Genomic DNA, 14,613 nt, shown 5'->3' with positions numbered 1-14,613 from the left:
TTTATTAACTCTTAATCTTGCTGTAGGAAAACGAGATCGTTTCCTTGCGAGTCGCGCGCGACTCGCAGCCCGTCTTGTTCTTTTCTTCTTCATCATCGTCTATTGATTCCAGTATATTCACAATTTACATGTGATTTACATTCCTTAGCATTTACACGAGCCCCTGGCTGCATTTTTTGATCGGTATATGACTCGCCGTTAAATAATTATTCGCATAAACAAATAATACCTATTTATTATAAATGTACATACAACTGTTACGTAATAAAGAAGAATATGAGGGAAATATATGATTACCTATTCAATTTGCATTCTTTCTTTTCAGTTTAGGATCCGAGGGATCGGTTTATAGATAAATCCATTAATGAGTTACTCTCGTTGATTATAAATCGAACAGTTTTTCAGTACATTATACAATGGTATAAAATTTATTCCTTTATCAACAAATCTCACCATCTAAATCGCTTCAATACGGTTTAGTTCTATGGCTTTCCACAACATCGACTTTGTCTACCAATTCACAACTTGTGTCTTGCTCTGTGGATTCTGCTTGCCGCCACACATCGATAATACCTGATTCGCCGACTGTCACCAGACTGCCACTCTATAGATTTGAAAGGCAGGTGATTACACGTGATCATCAATAATCAACTTTAAGCTTGATTTGATCCATCGTACTGACTTACCTTTTCATGAATCCAACTGTCTCGTACTACTTGTTTATTGTTATCTAGTTCGTAAAGTGTTTCTAAGCGATCGTTCGCAACATTCAGGCATCTTAAACTTTCCCTGAAAAGATTCGATAGCTGAATTGTTTTGCAAGTAGGATATAAGTGTACTTTATATCTTATAATTTTGAGTAACATGTAAGTATATAGTTTAAGCTACAAATTAATACCCTTTAGCTGCGCTACAACCCGCCAGTACAAATGGTTGCTCAAACGTCTTTGTGGGATGGAATCTCACAACGTAGCAATCGTCGGGCTCGTTATTCTGAAAGAAATGAAATCCGTCTTGATTATTATTTAAAGGAGATGGACAACTATGTAATATAACAAATTCCGATTGCTTCAATAGAAGCTACGCGTACCTGCGACTCGGCAAACTGGTTGCGCGTAAACGTTGCGTACGCACTAGCATCTTCGCAATTCCACAATTGCAACGCGTGTGTGTGAGTCGTACACCACAAGGAGTCATCAGTTAACCAGCCCAGCCTGTCCTGAAGACATAGTTAATGCGATTTTTCCCGATGTTATTTTACGTGGAAATACGTGAGAAATAATTCCCATCTCACCACTGATGATTCAGTATTCAACGAATGTGTTAACGCCACATCCTCTGAGGGTTGCGTGAGATCGAATACATTTATCAGACCATCTGTGCTGCCTGATGCTAAGACAGTTTGCTTGGCAGGATGAAACGTCAAGGAAGTAATATCATCCTGATGCGAGTCCCAATATCCACCGAGCAGACTCTCACCGTTTTTCGAATTACTTTTTCTTATGTCCCAGAATAGGATGAATGCATCTCCCTCTGTATTTTCAGTTCCACCGGCTATGAGCCTTTCGTTGCAACTGACATCAAAGCTGGCCAAGGGTTTCATTTCGCCATCATCTGAGTCATCTAACAATAAAATAATGTAAAGAACTTATGTAAATTTTCTTATAACAAGTTTTTATGATTGCTAATAATTAAGTCTTTATGGATTAACAATTTTATACCTTTAAATTCTGCTACAACCTTTCCGTCAGCACGCAAATCACATGCCGTTACCAGTCCAGCCGCATTGGCGATGTATAATATGTCTCTGGAAGTAGGACTGAACTTAATTCCCACAATGGGCGCCCGATTGTGGCTCAACGTAATTGTTCGGCTTAAGAATTGACCGACAGAATATATGACACACGAATAATCCGATAGTGCTACTCCAATCTTAAACTCTGGTTCACTGTATGTGACAAGCAACAGTTTATGTAATAGAATTAAAATGGATAATGTATGAATATTTAATAATAAATATTTAATAACAAAGTTGCCTTTGGATTCCAGAGACAGAAAGGATGTAGACTTGGTCAAATTCCAATTCTTTCATCAATGACGTTATCTTATTCTCCTTGGAGGCCTGATTGTTTTGTTCAGGTCCAGGTAACTGGGTATCATTTTCTATGGTCAGGAACTTCTTCAGGGACTTCCTCACGGACTCAACTATTTCCGACATGTTGCTCAGAGTTTCAGAGAATAAATAAAGTTACGATCTTAAGATTAAATTAGGGACATGTATACTAATAATGTTTTTATTTATTTGATTTTTAATGTGCCACTAGCCACTAGATGTATACTAATAACGTGATTTTGAGGTTAATTTCAACAGAAATGTCACGTAGCACGTGCACCTGTATTCTATTTTGAAGTTTGAATTTCATTTCACCAAGATATACCACGAAGTAAGAAATAATTAGACGTCTGCAATGGAATAGAACATAAGAGTTCAAAATGGGGAATTAAATTTCGACCAATAAAAAACCATGCACGTGTGAACTAGTGAACGTATGCGTGGCTTTCCATTGGTCAAAATTTAATTCATTCCTTTCATCTGAGTTCGAAGTGTACACTGAGGTGCATAAATGACTTCCTTTTTCGGTGTAAATGGTGTAGATAAGCGCGCCATCTGCGTGGTCGAATGTATGCTTCGCTTATCTACACCTATCTACACCGAAAAAGGAAGTCATTTATGCACCTCAGTGTACATTTTACAGAAAACAATTACCAAAAAAATAGTAATTTTACCAAAACATTTATGATCTCATTGGTCGACGCCGAGTGAACTGAATCTTTTTTCTGATCGTCACTATATGCCTGGACAACACTTTCTTGACATCTATATATTCAACATCTATGACTTAAATAGATGTTGCTATACCCCGTTGGTTTTTGGTACCGGTGGGAAAGGGAACTATTTCATTCTCATTTCTCATTTCATCAAATTGGAATGTTCTGTGCGCATTATTGCCTTTTGACTTCCGTTTGTATAAAGGCATAAGCGACTCCAAGCATAACCTCGTCGTTTGTGGCCATGCGTCTCTCGTGTAACATGGCGACCGGCAAAGGACTGGCAGTGATTTTCCGATCAAAAATTAACTTTATCGGCAATAATAATTTAAATAAATTCTCCTGTAGCGTTTTTCAACGATGCAATACGTGTCAACGTTACATGGTGACCGTCGCTTCGACTGTCCATGGTTGGAACCACAACAGAGCAGGAAAAAGTAACGTATCTTGTTCTTGATTTTTCCTGGATTACATCATTACTTATATTTTTGCGTAATACCGTTCTCGTCAACAATGTCACTATTGTTCGTAATAACATCACGACTTTAGACCATCTTTATTTATGCCTGTTATGCCTTTTCCATTGTTTGATGTGCAATACGCATAGCTTTTCTTCAACTCGGTAACGTAACCTGTAATTCGGAATCATGCTACATACCGTTATATGCACGCATGTACACATTAGTTATATGTACATGTTAGTTTTTTTTCTAGAACATTGCAGATAATATAATATTCTTCTGAAAATATGGATATAAATATTAATTAAATTGTAATTAAATTAAATATTTCACTTTTATGAATATATATAAATATATATAAATATATATAAATTTATTATCTATTTTCTGCATGTGGTACACAGAACATTTTTCAGAATATTGTTTCTTACTTTCAAATTTCGTTTTCAGATAATATAGCGAGGATAATGCAGCCACACAGGGCCATACATTTAACAAGTAAATTGTTGAAACGTAACTATTATGAAATTTTGGGTGTCTCCAAAAATGCTTCAGCGAAAGATATAAAAAAGGCATATTACCAACTTGCTAAGAAGTATCATCCTGATACGAATAAAGGGGATCCGAGCTCTGGGAAAAAATTTCAGGAGGTTTCCGAGGCTTACGAAGTATTGAGCGATGATGTTAAGAGAAAAGAATACGACACGTGGGGCACAACTTCGGAACAAATGGGAATGGGAATGGGCCAAGGCCACAGACCCAAGAATTACAGTCAGCACTGGCAATACACATCCACTGTCAATGCGGAGGAGTTGTTTAGAAAGATATTCGGTGATGCTGGATTCCAAAGTGGAGCCTTCAGTGATTTCGAGGACTTTGCAGAGTCGAAGCATGGTTTCGGAGCAGCTCAAGAAGTACGAAAACATTGTTACACCTTACACACAATTTGATTTATTTACTTCGCAACTAATATGGTACAAAAGTAACATTTCTATTTTCGCTTACAGGTGATAATGAACTTAACATTTTCTCAAGCTGCAAGAGGTGTGAACAAGGATATCAACATTAACGTGATAGACATCTGTCCAAAGTGTAATGGTTCGCGCTGCGAACTCGGAACGAAAGCAGTAAAATGTCAGTATTGCAACGGCACGGGAATGGAGACGATATCTACCGGTCCTTTTGTAATGAGCTCGACCTGTCGGTATTGTCAAGGCACGAGGATGTTCATAAAGTTCCCTTGCACAGAATGTGATGGCAAAGGACAATCGGTAAAACATATTTTAATATAAAATTTACCATACTCGCTGAAACATCTTATTTTTTATCAGTTGTGCCACGTATTTTAATTGCTACATCATTCTCGCTCAGGTGCAACGTAAGAAAGTGACCGTGCCGGTTCCAGCCGGCGTGGAGGATGGGCAGACGATTCGGCTGGCAGTAGGCAGGAAGGAGGTGTTCGTGACATTCCGCGTGGAGAAATCCCGGTATTTCCGCCGCGACGGACCTGACGTACATACCGAGGCGCAAGTCTCGCTGGCGCAGGCAGTGCTTGGTGGTACGATACGAGTGGAGGGCGTGTACGAGGACCAGACCATACAAGTAACGCCGGGGACATCGTCGCACACGCGGATCCGCCTGAGCGGCAAGGGATTGAAAAAGGTCGACGGATTGGGTTACGGTGATCATTACGTGAACATTAAGATAACCGTGCCCAAACAGTTGACCGACGAGCAACGGGCATTGCTTCAGGCGTACGCGGAACTCGAAACTGACACTCCTGGTAGTATATACGGCCTGACATACAAAAAGGACGGTAAGAACGAACGTTGAAACGTAATGCATCATCTAGAATAAATATATTCGGGTTTCACTATGGGTTTTCTATGTACATTCGTTACATTATTTGCATCCGCAATATTCAAAATGCAGCAAGTATTTTCATTGTCATAATCTATGAGTCACCTGGACTTTCGCTTGAGTTTTCCCCTGTGTACCTGCTACTGCTAATCTCAATAAAACGTATTAAAATGTCACACAAATGCGTTTCATTGGCGGTTTCTTTACACGAAATGGAGAAGCTTTCAATAAAAAGATCTCGCAAAGACAGTTCCAGTGAAACAATTTGTACAGTAATTAACTCGTCAATGTATCAGTGTGTACCTTGAGAGCAGAGTCTTTTTATCAGTAGCTTCATGTTTTTTTTAGGCATGGCAGGTCCAAAGGTGCGAACTCAAGCGAGAGAAGACCATAACGAACAGACTAATGATGGTCTGCTTAGCAAAATTAAGAAAGCCATATTTGGATGAAATTAATCGTAAGTAAATTGTCTGATGTATAGAGCACAACTTAATTCTATACTATCACGAGCACATGACACTTATTAGTAGACCAAGATTATCGAACAATGAAGATACCTTCTTGCAACTTTTAATACTAAGACTTCTTATATATTTATTCTAGTAAAAAATGTTAGAAACGTGCCAATTCTCTTACTTGTCCGCAGGTACGAAAGAATCTTATTCAGGACCGTTAGATTTGGTAGAGTCTATACGCATAGCGCTGGGAAATATGCCTAACCATGAGAAACAGCCATCGTCCCGACATCCAGAAGACAAACCCCAAGATGATAATTCCGCGCATACCAAAGACACGTCGTCGAATGGAAAAGATGAAAATGACGCCGGGATTTCGCAGCGGGAAAAAATGCTTTAAATCGGAATGATGATCCAACGATATAAAATGATCTTAGGAAACATTAATCACATCGATATCACCAAACGGAAGTCATAAAGGACCGTCATGTACACTTTCGATCAAGTTGAAAAATACAAGCGTGAAGCTCTGGATAATCGTCGATTAACGGATAAAAGGCGCCAGCTCTGTGGCGCTTAGATAATCTACCTGTACAGTCGTATAGCGTTCAAGTTTGCCTTTACTTGTTACGTCTTATTTAATAAAGTCTTATTAAATAAAGTGTACATGAAAAATAGAACAACTTCTCCGTTTTTATGTATAGAATAATTTTCAAATTTCATACAATGCGCTATTATATCCCTCTGCATTTATCTGCAATCGTATTCTTCTACGTCTCTCATTCTATTTCCTATTTTCGTAGCGCCAATGACCGACGCTCGACGCTGGGGGTCTAGTTGATCCGTTTTGTTCGTTTCGAACACGACGACGATGAGTACAAATGTTATAATTAATGTATTGTATATACACGAAGCTGCAAAGACGTTCAATAAATTAAACGAATGAATTTTAAGCTTCAATCAGCAGGCCGTATTTCAGTCCAATGTTCGTGAGGCTTTGCGTCGCCGATACTCGCAGCACAGCCACCATTATTGCCGCAATGCTAACAGCTCCTTCCAAATACAGACCGTACAATATACGCACGTGGCCGACGGTAGTGGAAAGACCACCCGCCGCCGTGAAGTCCAGTGGGAACAGCAAGCTCGCCGCGATCGGCCTCGATCGCGCTATGCCGAAACACAGTACCCCCAAAATGTAGTAAGCGACTGCGATAGAGATAAAAAAAAATGCTTACAATGCTTTCTTAATCTCCATATTTATTTAATGTTACTTAAATATCCGTTCCAATTAAAAAATTAATTCTGAATTATGGAAATTGGAAAGCAGCAATAATTGCAATCCTGACAATAAGTGTTTGATAAATAGATTCATGATGGTTTACCTGAAAAAACAAACGGCAGGATTTTCACCCACGTCGGCATCGGCATGGAGACGCTGGATTCCGCGTGATCAAGTCGCACACCGCGTCTGGCGAGCGCGAATTTTTGCAGATGAACGGCTACCATCAGACCGAAATTCAGGACGAGGAGGAAGTGCGCGGGGATGCCGATCGCAGCGAAAATTACCCCTACTGTGCGACCGGCGGTGGTTCGCGGAACCGGCGCCCCGAAACCTATTAATAATTCAGAAATACATAGTCATCTTTCTGAAAGGCCATTTAAAAAGTTAATTGTAAGCCCATTTAAACATCTTTTTAGACCTTCAATTTAATTAACATACCTAAAGTGGTGATTAGCGATATGGCGAACAACACGCAACCTGGAAACGTCCATAGCTGGCCGCTGTTGCCGCCTTCACCGTAACCGGAACTAATAGCGATCAGAAGGCGTTCTTCATGCTTGGCCACGTATTGGCGAACTTTGTTGCTCCACAGCGGTTCCACGTTCTGGTCCTGCTCTGCCCGTAACTGGCGTAGTTCGGTTGCTAGACCAACTGCCAGGTCCTTCTGCATATTCTTTAGCGACACGACTTGTTCACGCTCACGGGGACCCTCCGTGGCGCAAAAGGCCGCCGCGCCTGCTACTGTCCACGTTACAAGCAGCCACAGAAGTCCTACGATAAGTTAACACCAGTCTAATGAAATAATTTTTAAGCAGATAAGCGAATTACGTTTATATTTCCAGCGTACCAAATTGCGACAACGACAATCGTCCTAAGAATCTCAGGTACTTCCAGACTCTCGAAGACTTCATCGGATCCAAGGTACTGCCATTGTCCTCCTCGATGTCCCTGAGAGACGGCAGGACCCTCAGTCGCAACGGCAATCCTTCTATGGTCTGAACAGCCACCGATTTTGTCCATTTCGTCCGTATCACGCCGTTTTTCAAGCGAGGCGAGATCTCCGTGTTTATTCGGCTTATTCGGCTTGGTGTGTCTGTAATATCTATTTTTAAATAGTATTTTTACGTGTGTCTAACGGATCTATGGATGTAAAAGCATTTGAATATGCAAATTAGAGATAATCGGTATCGATTTAATGCTAGTTCAAAGTTCAAAGTTCGGTATGTTAAGTAAATGAGGGAACAATCACATTAAGGGAAATGTCAAAGACTTTTCCAGTTCTTGATGAAAGTTGCATTAGCAAAACACGCAGTGATCGATTACCTGAAACTCGGTAATGTGGCCTTTGTTATACCGTTTGTACTATATATCTATCATATTACGTGACACTCCTTTACGCTCTTACTTTAATATTCTCTTTTTACGTGACTCATCATGAAACATATATCAACTATTACAAAACACTTTGCCAATTATTTACACATATCTATAAAAAGTTTTCGAAACTCTCAACTGTTTTTAGAATATTAAGAACTTATTAAAGCTTGAATTATTTCATATTATTTTAATTATTTTCATTGTATCAATATCAATTAAGTTTTACAATTATAAAATGATTCCTATTAATTGAGATAATATTTACCGATGCCGCAAACGACGTCGTCGTCGTCGTCGTCCCTCTCATCGTTTTTCGCGTGACGCTCCGTCATCCTCACGCAAAACTCAGTGACACGGCGACGAGCGGCATTCTTGACCCGCGGATGGACCAAGTTCCTGCAGACGCGACGTCGCTTCCTGGAGGACGGCACGGGTACGGCATGTCGTCCGTGTACACGCGGTACAACGACGGCAGGCGTCGCCGGAGCGCGTGGCAGCGTTGCGACGTCCGGCACGTCACTGTGGGGCGTCCCGACGACCCTGACGGTCGGTGGTTGCGGGAAAAGGGGCACGTTCATGGGTTAAGGTCAAGATGAGCTACCACTATAAGCTGCCATCGGTTCCGCATGTGCGTCCGGCGATCTCCCGGTCGATCGCGTAATCGTGTATATTTCACGCAACGCGATTGGGAGAGATGCTCGGTGCCGTTCTCGTTACGGAGTCGTCATACACGAGGCCTCCCCGGCGAGATCCCATCCCTCGTGGGCGACGTCCCCGAACACTTGTTGAATCTATTTCGCAGAGTGGTCTTCGAGTGTTCCTCCTCGAGAATTCCGGAGGGTGGTTTATGCTCCATTGATTTCTTTATGAACTCGGTAGCATCAATAAGTTTTTTCTGCACCGACTATATCAGATGTTAAACATTATATAACGTTCACGGATAAAATCAATGTTCTCGGTGTTTTCATTCGCAAAGTTTCCCGTCAATAATTTCTTACTTGTTTGCTTCGATACATTTTTCATTGTCCTGTGCGAATTATTTATATGGACGTGTGTGTAGAAATTGGATCGATAAGCTTCACATGGAAACATGTATTATACATCGTTAATAATTGTGCTGTCTCTACACTGTTGGGGAGACATATTCATACGAGATTATAGTGACAATGAGTTTAACTTGGCAATCGGCACGTGATGTCCCAATCGTAAGGTCTGCAAGTTATTTAGAAATACCCTCGAAATATATCTCGTCCAGAAAGCTATCAATCATTAACCATTGCAAAAGGAAAAAGCAATTAAATATTGCTGAGTCTTGCATCTTATCTTAAGAAAAATGTACACTTAAATTTTATCGAGAATTTTTTTTCTTCAATAAACAAGCTTATCTGACTCTTCCTCACTGAACCTTTTTTGAAGATTTCTCGAAATTCTTTTCTCGAATTTCCTGATTAAGATAATACGGAATCAATACGAAATAAATAATAAGACCGCAGAAACACATCGGAGATTCGACGCCTCGGAGAATTTAGGAGCTACTAGTCCCTGAAGAGTATGATTTCGTGCACTCGGCGCGTCGCACCGCCGCACGAATGATCGGCGAATGAGCGGTGTAGGTGTGTGCTCTTCTGTGAATCGTTAAAATTAGAATGCACCCTTGGAGTCAATGACGACCCTAAGCGCCGCGTATAGCTAATTGTCGGCACGTGCCGTACCTTCGATTGGACGTGATCTCACGATGAATTCTGCGTGATCGCGCGGGTAAACTCCGACTTCTGCTATAGCAACCAGCTTATGCGCCCATCCGGCTAATCGAAGCAGGTTGTTACATGTCACGCGATACGCCAATGTGCAGCTTTCTGTAATACACAAGAGCCAATTGTCAGCGATAACTTCAATCGCCATACAGGTCACTATATTTATTACTACAAACTCTTACAATTTTTATCGGTCGTAAATGTCCAAAGGGTAATGTCCCCTGTGCAAAGCACGAGGATATCTTTCCGGTATCGTTCAATGCTCATTAAATTATTGATCACTTGACCTTATTCTCTATCTATGCGCGCATACATTGCTCGCGGGGATTTCATTAATCCGTAACGTTTATAGAACGCGCTTGCTGCTAATTCAAAGTTTCAAATCTGAAAATTTTTTCAAAGAGACATGAATCGTTAAAAACGGGAGATATGAAAGAAAAAGTTTCATTACAGTTCTGAATTTACAGTAGAGCGGCAGGAGATACGGTTGAGCGATAGTGGGTAACTCTCTGGGCTGAGATATCTAAGCTGAAATCTACGCGCGTGTTTAGCTTAGCGGCATCGTTTATCCTCTGCCACCCGCAATCACGACCCTACATCTGCAGCTTTCGACTGCGCGTATTGCGTCTTCGCGGTATGCCAGCGCGTTTGCGCGACATCGATCCACGATATTTCGTGGTCTCGCCCTCGCCAAGGCACGTCGTCGTACCAGTTTGACGGTGGATGTTCCACGGAGGACCCGCCGTTCGTGCCTATAACATGGAACATTGCTTTACCGTTCTCGATCGACGACGACGAGATCGAAGAACTCCCGAGGTGCGTTCAGACGAACAATGGTTCGCCATCGACCCGTCAATTTCAGCTCTTTACGTGCCATATATATAACAAAATCACCCCACGTCGCTGAAATACAGTAGCTGAATAGCGACATAGACAGTAGGAATGATTCGCAGATATTTTTATGGAAAGATAAATGCGATATTCATCAAAGAATCCAGTCTGAATCCCTTAGTTTACAAGACCCCGTTGTTCCCCGAATTTCTGAAAATAATTCTGCTGTCACAAAGTAACTATAGTAATCAAAAACTAGAAGAAGAAGACTACCTTTAATCTTTAGTTAAGTTTGTAATTGCTCAAGCAAACTAAAATTCTTGAATGTATTCTCAGGTGAAGAAGCGATGCGCAGCCTCGCTCGCAGGCTACTAGTATGGCCGATGTTGGTACTGTCCCTGCTGGTGGCCGGCCGTCTGCTGTTTGGCCGTGATGTTCGACTGCCGACGACGACGCTCATCTTTCATGATGATACTCTGATCCCGGTTGGCAACCACGTAAACTTACCGCAGGATGCTGATCCGCCTGCTTATGCGGCTGGTATTTACATGGCGGGTCAACAACCGCGTAATGGAAGTGCCTGCAGGTGGTACTACGGTCTGCCGGATGTTCTCTCCTATCCGCCGTTCAGGCTCACCTGGACTCCCGAAATCGGGGAGAAGAGTCCCTACAGGTAGAAACATCATTCATCAGAAAGATCGCTAACACGTTGATGTGTAACTGGCCTATCTACAGCGGCGATTGGTGTCTAGTATCGGTATCAGAGAGCTGAGCACGGAGAAAAAAAGTTTGCTGGAACAGCGTGCTTCATGCTGTCGTACAGCTGAACGTGTTCCGTCAATCTTTAATACCGCGCGGATGGTAAAGAGAAACTTGCGTTAAGCACGCTTCTATCTCGCTCGTCGAGAATCGCTCAATTAAACTCGGTGATCGAAGCAGCAACGAATTTGCTGTCAACGCCAGAATGCGTTTGATAGGGGTAAATTATTTCCGCGCTATCGTTGCATAGTAGGCAACTAGGAGGGGGACTTGACCGTGTTCTCCCGCGGTGGGATATGCGGTGGCGGCGACGGTTTTGCTGCGACGGCGAGATTCTTTTTCTCCGTGCAGGGTCCTGCCGTTCGTGGTGCGCGGCGCCGCCGAAGCGACGGACAGGTTGCCCCAAGTCACGCTGTCCACACACGCCACCGCCGATCAGGTTTATGGGATTGTGGAGCTGGCCAGACGGTGGGAGGGACCGCTCAGCCTGGCGGTGTTCGCGCCAGGCCTCGACGCTGGCCTCGCTGTCGCTCAGCTTGATCGGGCCTGTCGGTGCGAGCCTGCCATGTACAAGGTCTTTTCAACTTCCTCGACGTGACCTCGGATCCCTCGAATCGAACACGCGATGTTCTTCGACAACCCTCGCAGTTTCGCGGTTTCGTTGATACAAGCGGGACGAGGCATCCAACGTAAACTAGAGATATGCGCTTTTAGGGCACCCTGTATAAAGAAGAATTGCAATATCTTTTTATCTCCGTAAAAGAGAGTGATTCTTTTGTACATAAATTTTTCGTCAGCTAGCTTTCACGAGAATATATCAATTTGCTTACGTAAACGTGACCTGGCATAAGAGAGTACCGCATAATAGATTAGTGTAAGCTTACTCTCCGCAATTAGAATAATTTTTCGCAGCGCAAAACGTTGCTCACGTACGGCACACATCGGCCAAGGCGAGATCGATACTCCTGTTACGAAAGCCTGTGGCGGACGCGAATTCCGTTATATACGCCCGCTTTGAATTAGCATAACCGTATCCAATCCAATCGTAGAATGCGAATAGTCTCAATTAAAATTACATGGATTATGAACACTTGACTGTCCTCTGTGATGTGTGACGCACGAATATAACAGCTACGCCAAACATCTGCAACGTATAACGTCTGCCTTTCAAAAGGGCTTATGCAACAGCATGCTAAACCACACGCAAAAGATTTTATAAGCTAACACGTAAAATAGCATATTAATACTTGATGCAACTCGTACACAATAAAAGAAAATTTTTAAGTGTATAAAATAGTCCGGAAATTTATATTCCGGATAAATATCTGATCGACTGACGTGCGTCGATTAAAAATTATTGTAAATGACGAATGATATAATGATTTATAAAAAATATTCGTACATTGCGTCCAGCCTCAACCGTGGAATTTCCTTTTAACGCGGTTTTTCTTCTCTTCTTCTTTAACGGATTCCTTTCGGGACACACATTCGCATGCTTTCTTCTTTTTTCTTTCTTCGCCCTTTCTTACAATGCGACGCGTCTCTAACGACCTGATAATCGCAGGTTTCCGTCCATCTGGTGTTTCCGGCCGGTCGACCGCCCGCCTTGGGTGCAATCGGTCACACCCGGGACGATTGCGCCGCGTCCGATCTTCAGGGGCGGCAAGCCGAGACCGAGAGGAAACGCAGGGGCATGACGTATCCCATCAACGTCGCCCGGAACGTAGCTAGGATAGCGGCGAACACGTCTCGCGTCCTGGTGTCGGACATCGAGCTGCTACCGAGCGCTCGGCTAGCCTCCGGCTTCATGGAGATGGTGCGCCAGCGTCCGCCCAAGGTCGGCGTGGTCTTCGTCGTGCCCGTCTTCGAGATAGCGTCCAACGAACCGCCGCCGACGACGAAGCGTGAACTCCTCGCTGCCTGCCGGGCTGGCTTGGCAGTGTACTTCCACAGGTATGCGTGGATCTACAACTCACGCGTCCTAATTTTAGATCTATCGACTTTCTGCCGTTGTGACAATCGCAACGCAACACCTGCTGCGTCGACGGTACGTAAAAGACGGTACGCTAACGGAATCGTCCGTGGCAGGTTCCTCTGCCCGCACTGCCAGAGGTTTCCCGGATTGACCAGGTGGATGATCAGGCCGGATCCGAACAAAGTGCGCCCGTTGATTGTCACCAGGAGGGAATATCCGCATCACAGATGGGAGCCGGTTTTCATCGGCACGCGGGACGACCCGCTCTACACGGAAGAGATGTCCTGGGAAGGGAAGCAGGACAAGATGGCCCAGGTACGCGAAACGGTCTCCCTGGAATATCACCCGCGCGTGTCAAGGACATGAAAATTCATATGATTTCCTGGAAAACGGATTTACAATTAGACGATTATGGCGGAGAAAGTACCGGTTAATAAAACCGTTTGCAGGTTTTGTAATACTTCCGGACATTGTAATTTCATTCTGGCTCGCAGATGTTCGAGATGTGCCTCCTGAATTATCGGCTGGTCGTGCTCGACGGTGCCTTCTTAGTGCACACTCCGGGAATCAAGCGGAAAACGCGCAAGATCAACGCGACCGTGCAGGAGTTCTTCCGGCCACACGAGAGGAGGAACGCGAGGATCTACCAGCGCGTGATAAAGCGCCTGATTAAGCGATACCCGATCAACCGTAGATGCGCACAGTGAAAAGGGGGGTTAGAAGGCAGCGTAATGCTTCCTACAAGAGAGAGGAACAGAGAAGCGCCTCTTCGATACATGCACGGTGCCTGTAACCGCGTACTAACAATAGGAAAATATTTTTCAGCACGTCATGTTTGTTAGGCCTAGGAAGGCGAGGGACATTACCTCGGCTTAACGACGATCAATTCTTTTTCACCGCGAGAATAAAGGTTTTTACACGAGTAACCTCAATTCGTACCTGCGATCCCTTCGATCATCCAGTCTGAAGTGCGAGGCACTTGTTGAGACGCCACGTCTACTTTTCAAATTTAAATAAAAATTCATATTTG

At 43.2% G+C, this 14,613-nt stretch overlaps 4 protein-coding genes and 1 pseudogene across 11 annotated transcripts; 3 read left to right on the top strand and 2 right to left on the bottom strand.

The window, feature by feature from the left end:
• Positions 1 to 217: 217 nt before the first annotated feature.
• LOC105276917 (WD repeat-containing protein 89) lies at positions 218 to 2,553 on the bottom strand. Its single transcript, XM_026968452.1, has 7 exons — positions 2,037 to 2,553; positions 1,722 to 1,948; positions 1,295 to 1,623; positions 1,091 to 1,219; positions 899 to 993; positions 687 to 789; positions 218 to 604 (listed from the first exon to the last, which is right to left on the bottom strand). Exons 1-7 carry the CDS (start codon positions 2,216 to 2,218, stop codon positions 467 to 469), a joined length of 1,203 nt encoding a protein of 400 aa, XP_026824253.1. The 5' UTR covers positions 2,219 to 2,553; the 3' UTR covers positions 218 to 466.
• Positions 2,554 to 2,886: 333 nt separating this feature from the next.
• Positions 2,887 to 6,285, top strand: LOC105276912 (protein tumorous imaginal discs, mitochondrial). 3 transcript variants are annotated; one of them, XM_011334925.3, is made up of 6 exons: positions 2,887 to 3,266; positions 3,741 to 4,204; positions 4,298 to 4,561; positions 4,662 to 5,106; positions 5,499 to 5,607; positions 5,797 to 5,937. In XM_011334925.3, exons 1-5 carry the CDS (start codon positions 3,074 to 3,076, stop codon positions 5,597 to 5,599), a joined length of 1,467 nt encoding a protein of 488 aa, XP_011333227.1. In that variant the 5' UTR covers positions 2,887 to 3,073; the 3' UTR covers positions 5,600 to 5,607; positions 5,797 to 5,937. The 3 variants fall into 3 exon arrangements, with proteins under 3 accessions (XP_011333227.1, XP_011333226.1, XP_011333225.1); XM_011334924.3 differs by lacking the exon at positions 5,797 to 5,937 and having other exon boundaries at positions 5,499 to 5,695; XM_011334923.3 differs by lacking the exon at positions 5,499 to 5,607 and having other exon boundaries at positions 2,889 to 3,266; positions 5,797 to 6,285.
• Positions 6,283 to 10,591, bottom strand: LOC105276913. 5 transcript variants are annotated; one of them, XM_011334928.3, is made up of 8 exons: positions 10,484 to 10,591; positions 10,201 to 10,402; positions 9,977 to 10,120; positions 8,530 to 9,889; positions 7,735 to 7,989; positions 7,326 to 7,658; positions 6,988 to 7,218; positions 6,283 to 6,811 (listed from the first exon to the last, which is right to left on the bottom strand). In XM_011334928.3, exons 4-8 carry the CDS (start codon positions 8,840 to 8,842, stop codon positions 6,555 to 6,557), a joined length of 1,389 nt encoding a protein of 462 aa, XP_011333230.1. In that variant the 5' UTR covers positions 8,843 to 9,889; positions 9,977 to 10,120; positions 10,201 to 10,402; positions 10,484 to 10,591; the 3' UTR covers positions 6,283 to 6,554. The 5 variants fall into 5 exon arrangements, with proteins under 5 accessions (XP_011333230.1, XP_011333229.1, XP_011333233.1 ...); XM_011334927.2 differs by having other exon boundaries at positions 10,470 to 10,586; XM_011334931.3 differs by having other exon boundaries at positions 7,735 to 7,980; positions 10,201 to 10,537.
• Positions 8,857 to 10,835, top strand: LOC113561606 (annotated as a pseudogene).
• On the top strand, positions 10,716 to 14,509 carry LOC105276914 (beta-1,4-glucuronyltransferase 1). 2 transcript variants are annotated; one of them, XM_011334934.3, is made up of 6 exons: positions 10,717 to 10,834; positions 11,186 to 11,522; positions 11,960 to 12,182; positions 13,173 to 13,561; positions 13,697 to 13,898; positions 14,078 to 14,509. In XM_011334934.3, exons 2-6 carry the CDS (start codon positions 11,197 to 11,199, stop codon positions 14,288 to 14,290), a joined length of 1,353 nt encoding a protein of 450 aa, XP_011333236.1. In that variant the 5' UTR covers positions 10,717 to 10,834; positions 11,186 to 11,196; the 3' UTR covers positions 14,291 to 14,509. The 2 variants fall into 2 exon arrangements, with proteins under 2 accessions (XP_011333235.1, XP_011333236.1); XM_011334933.3 differs by having other exon boundaries at positions 10,716 to 10,834; positions 13,173 to 13,898.
• Positions 14,510 to 14,613: the final 104 nt, after the last annotated feature.

This window comes from Ooceraea biroi, chromosome 3, assembly GCF_003672135.1.
Source record: "Ooceraea biroi isolate clonal line C1 chromosome 3, Obir_v5.4, whole genome shotgun sequence".
Taxonomy (NCBI): Eukaryota; Metazoa; Arthropoda; class Insecta; order Hymenoptera; family Formicidae; genus Ooceraea; species Ooceraea biroi.
The sequence above is the reverse complement of the archived record's forward strand: the minus strand, read 5'-3'. Positions and strand labels throughout refer to the sequence as shown.

What these genes read in the sequence shown, in the direction of transcription:
- LOC105276912 (XM_011334923.3), top strand. Translation starts at nt 3,074, where the DNA reads ATGCGTCTCTCGTGTAACATGGCGACCGGCAAAGGACTGGCAGTGATT. An exon ending in CCACAACAGAGCAGGAAAAA is followed by an intron (nt 3,267 to 3,740) that starts GTAACGTATCTT and finishes TTTCGTTTTCAG; the next exon opens with ATAATATAGCGAGGATAATG. An exon ending in CCTGACATACAAAAAGGACG is followed by an intron (nt 5,107 to 5,796) that starts GTAAGAACGAAC and finishes ACTTGTCCGCAG; the next exon opens with GTACGAAAGAATCTTATTCA.
- LOC105276914 (XM_011334933.3), top strand. Translation starts at nt 11,197, where the DNA reads ATGCGCAGCCTCGCTCGCAGGCTACTAGTATGGCCGATGTTGGTACTG. An exon ending in GCGAGCCTGCCATGTACAAG is followed by an intron (nt 12,183 to 13,172) that starts GTCTTTTCAACT and finishes TGATAATCGCAG; the next exon opens with GTTTCCGTCCATCTGGTGTT. An exon ending in AGCAGGACAAGATGGCCCAG is followed by an intron (nt 13,899 to 14,077) that starts GTACGCGAAACG and finishes TCTGGCTCGCAG; the next exon opens with ATGTTCGAGATGTGCCTCCT.
- LOC105276913 (XM_011334928.3), bottom strand. Translation starts at nt 8,842, where the DNA reads ATGAACGTGCCCCTTTTCCCGCAACCACCGACCGTCAGGGTCGTCGGG. An exon ending in ATTGTCGTTGTCGCAATTTG is followed by an intron (nt 7,659 to 7,734) that starts GTACGCTGGAAA and finishes AACTTATCGTAG; the next exon opens with GACTTCTGTGGCTGCTTGTA. An exon ending in ATCGCTAATCACCACTTTAG is followed by an intron (nt 7,219 to 7,325) that starts GTATGTTAATTA and finishes AATTATTAATAG; the next exon opens with GTTTCGGGGCGCCGGTTCCG.
- LOC105276917 (XM_026968452.1), bottom strand. Translation starts at nt 2,218, where the DNA reads ATGTCGGAAATAGTTGAGTCCGTGAGGAAGTCCCTGAAGAAGTTCCTG. An exon ending in TCTGTCTCTGGAATCCAAAG is followed by an intron (nt 1,949 to 2,036) that starts GCAACTTTGTTA and finishes TGTCACATACAG; the next exon opens with TGAACCAGAGTTTAAGATTG. An exon ending in ACAGTTGGATTCATGAAAAG is followed by an intron (nt 605 to 686) that starts GTAAGTCAGTAC and finishes TCAAATCTATAG; the next exon opens with AGTGGCAGTCTGGTGACAGT.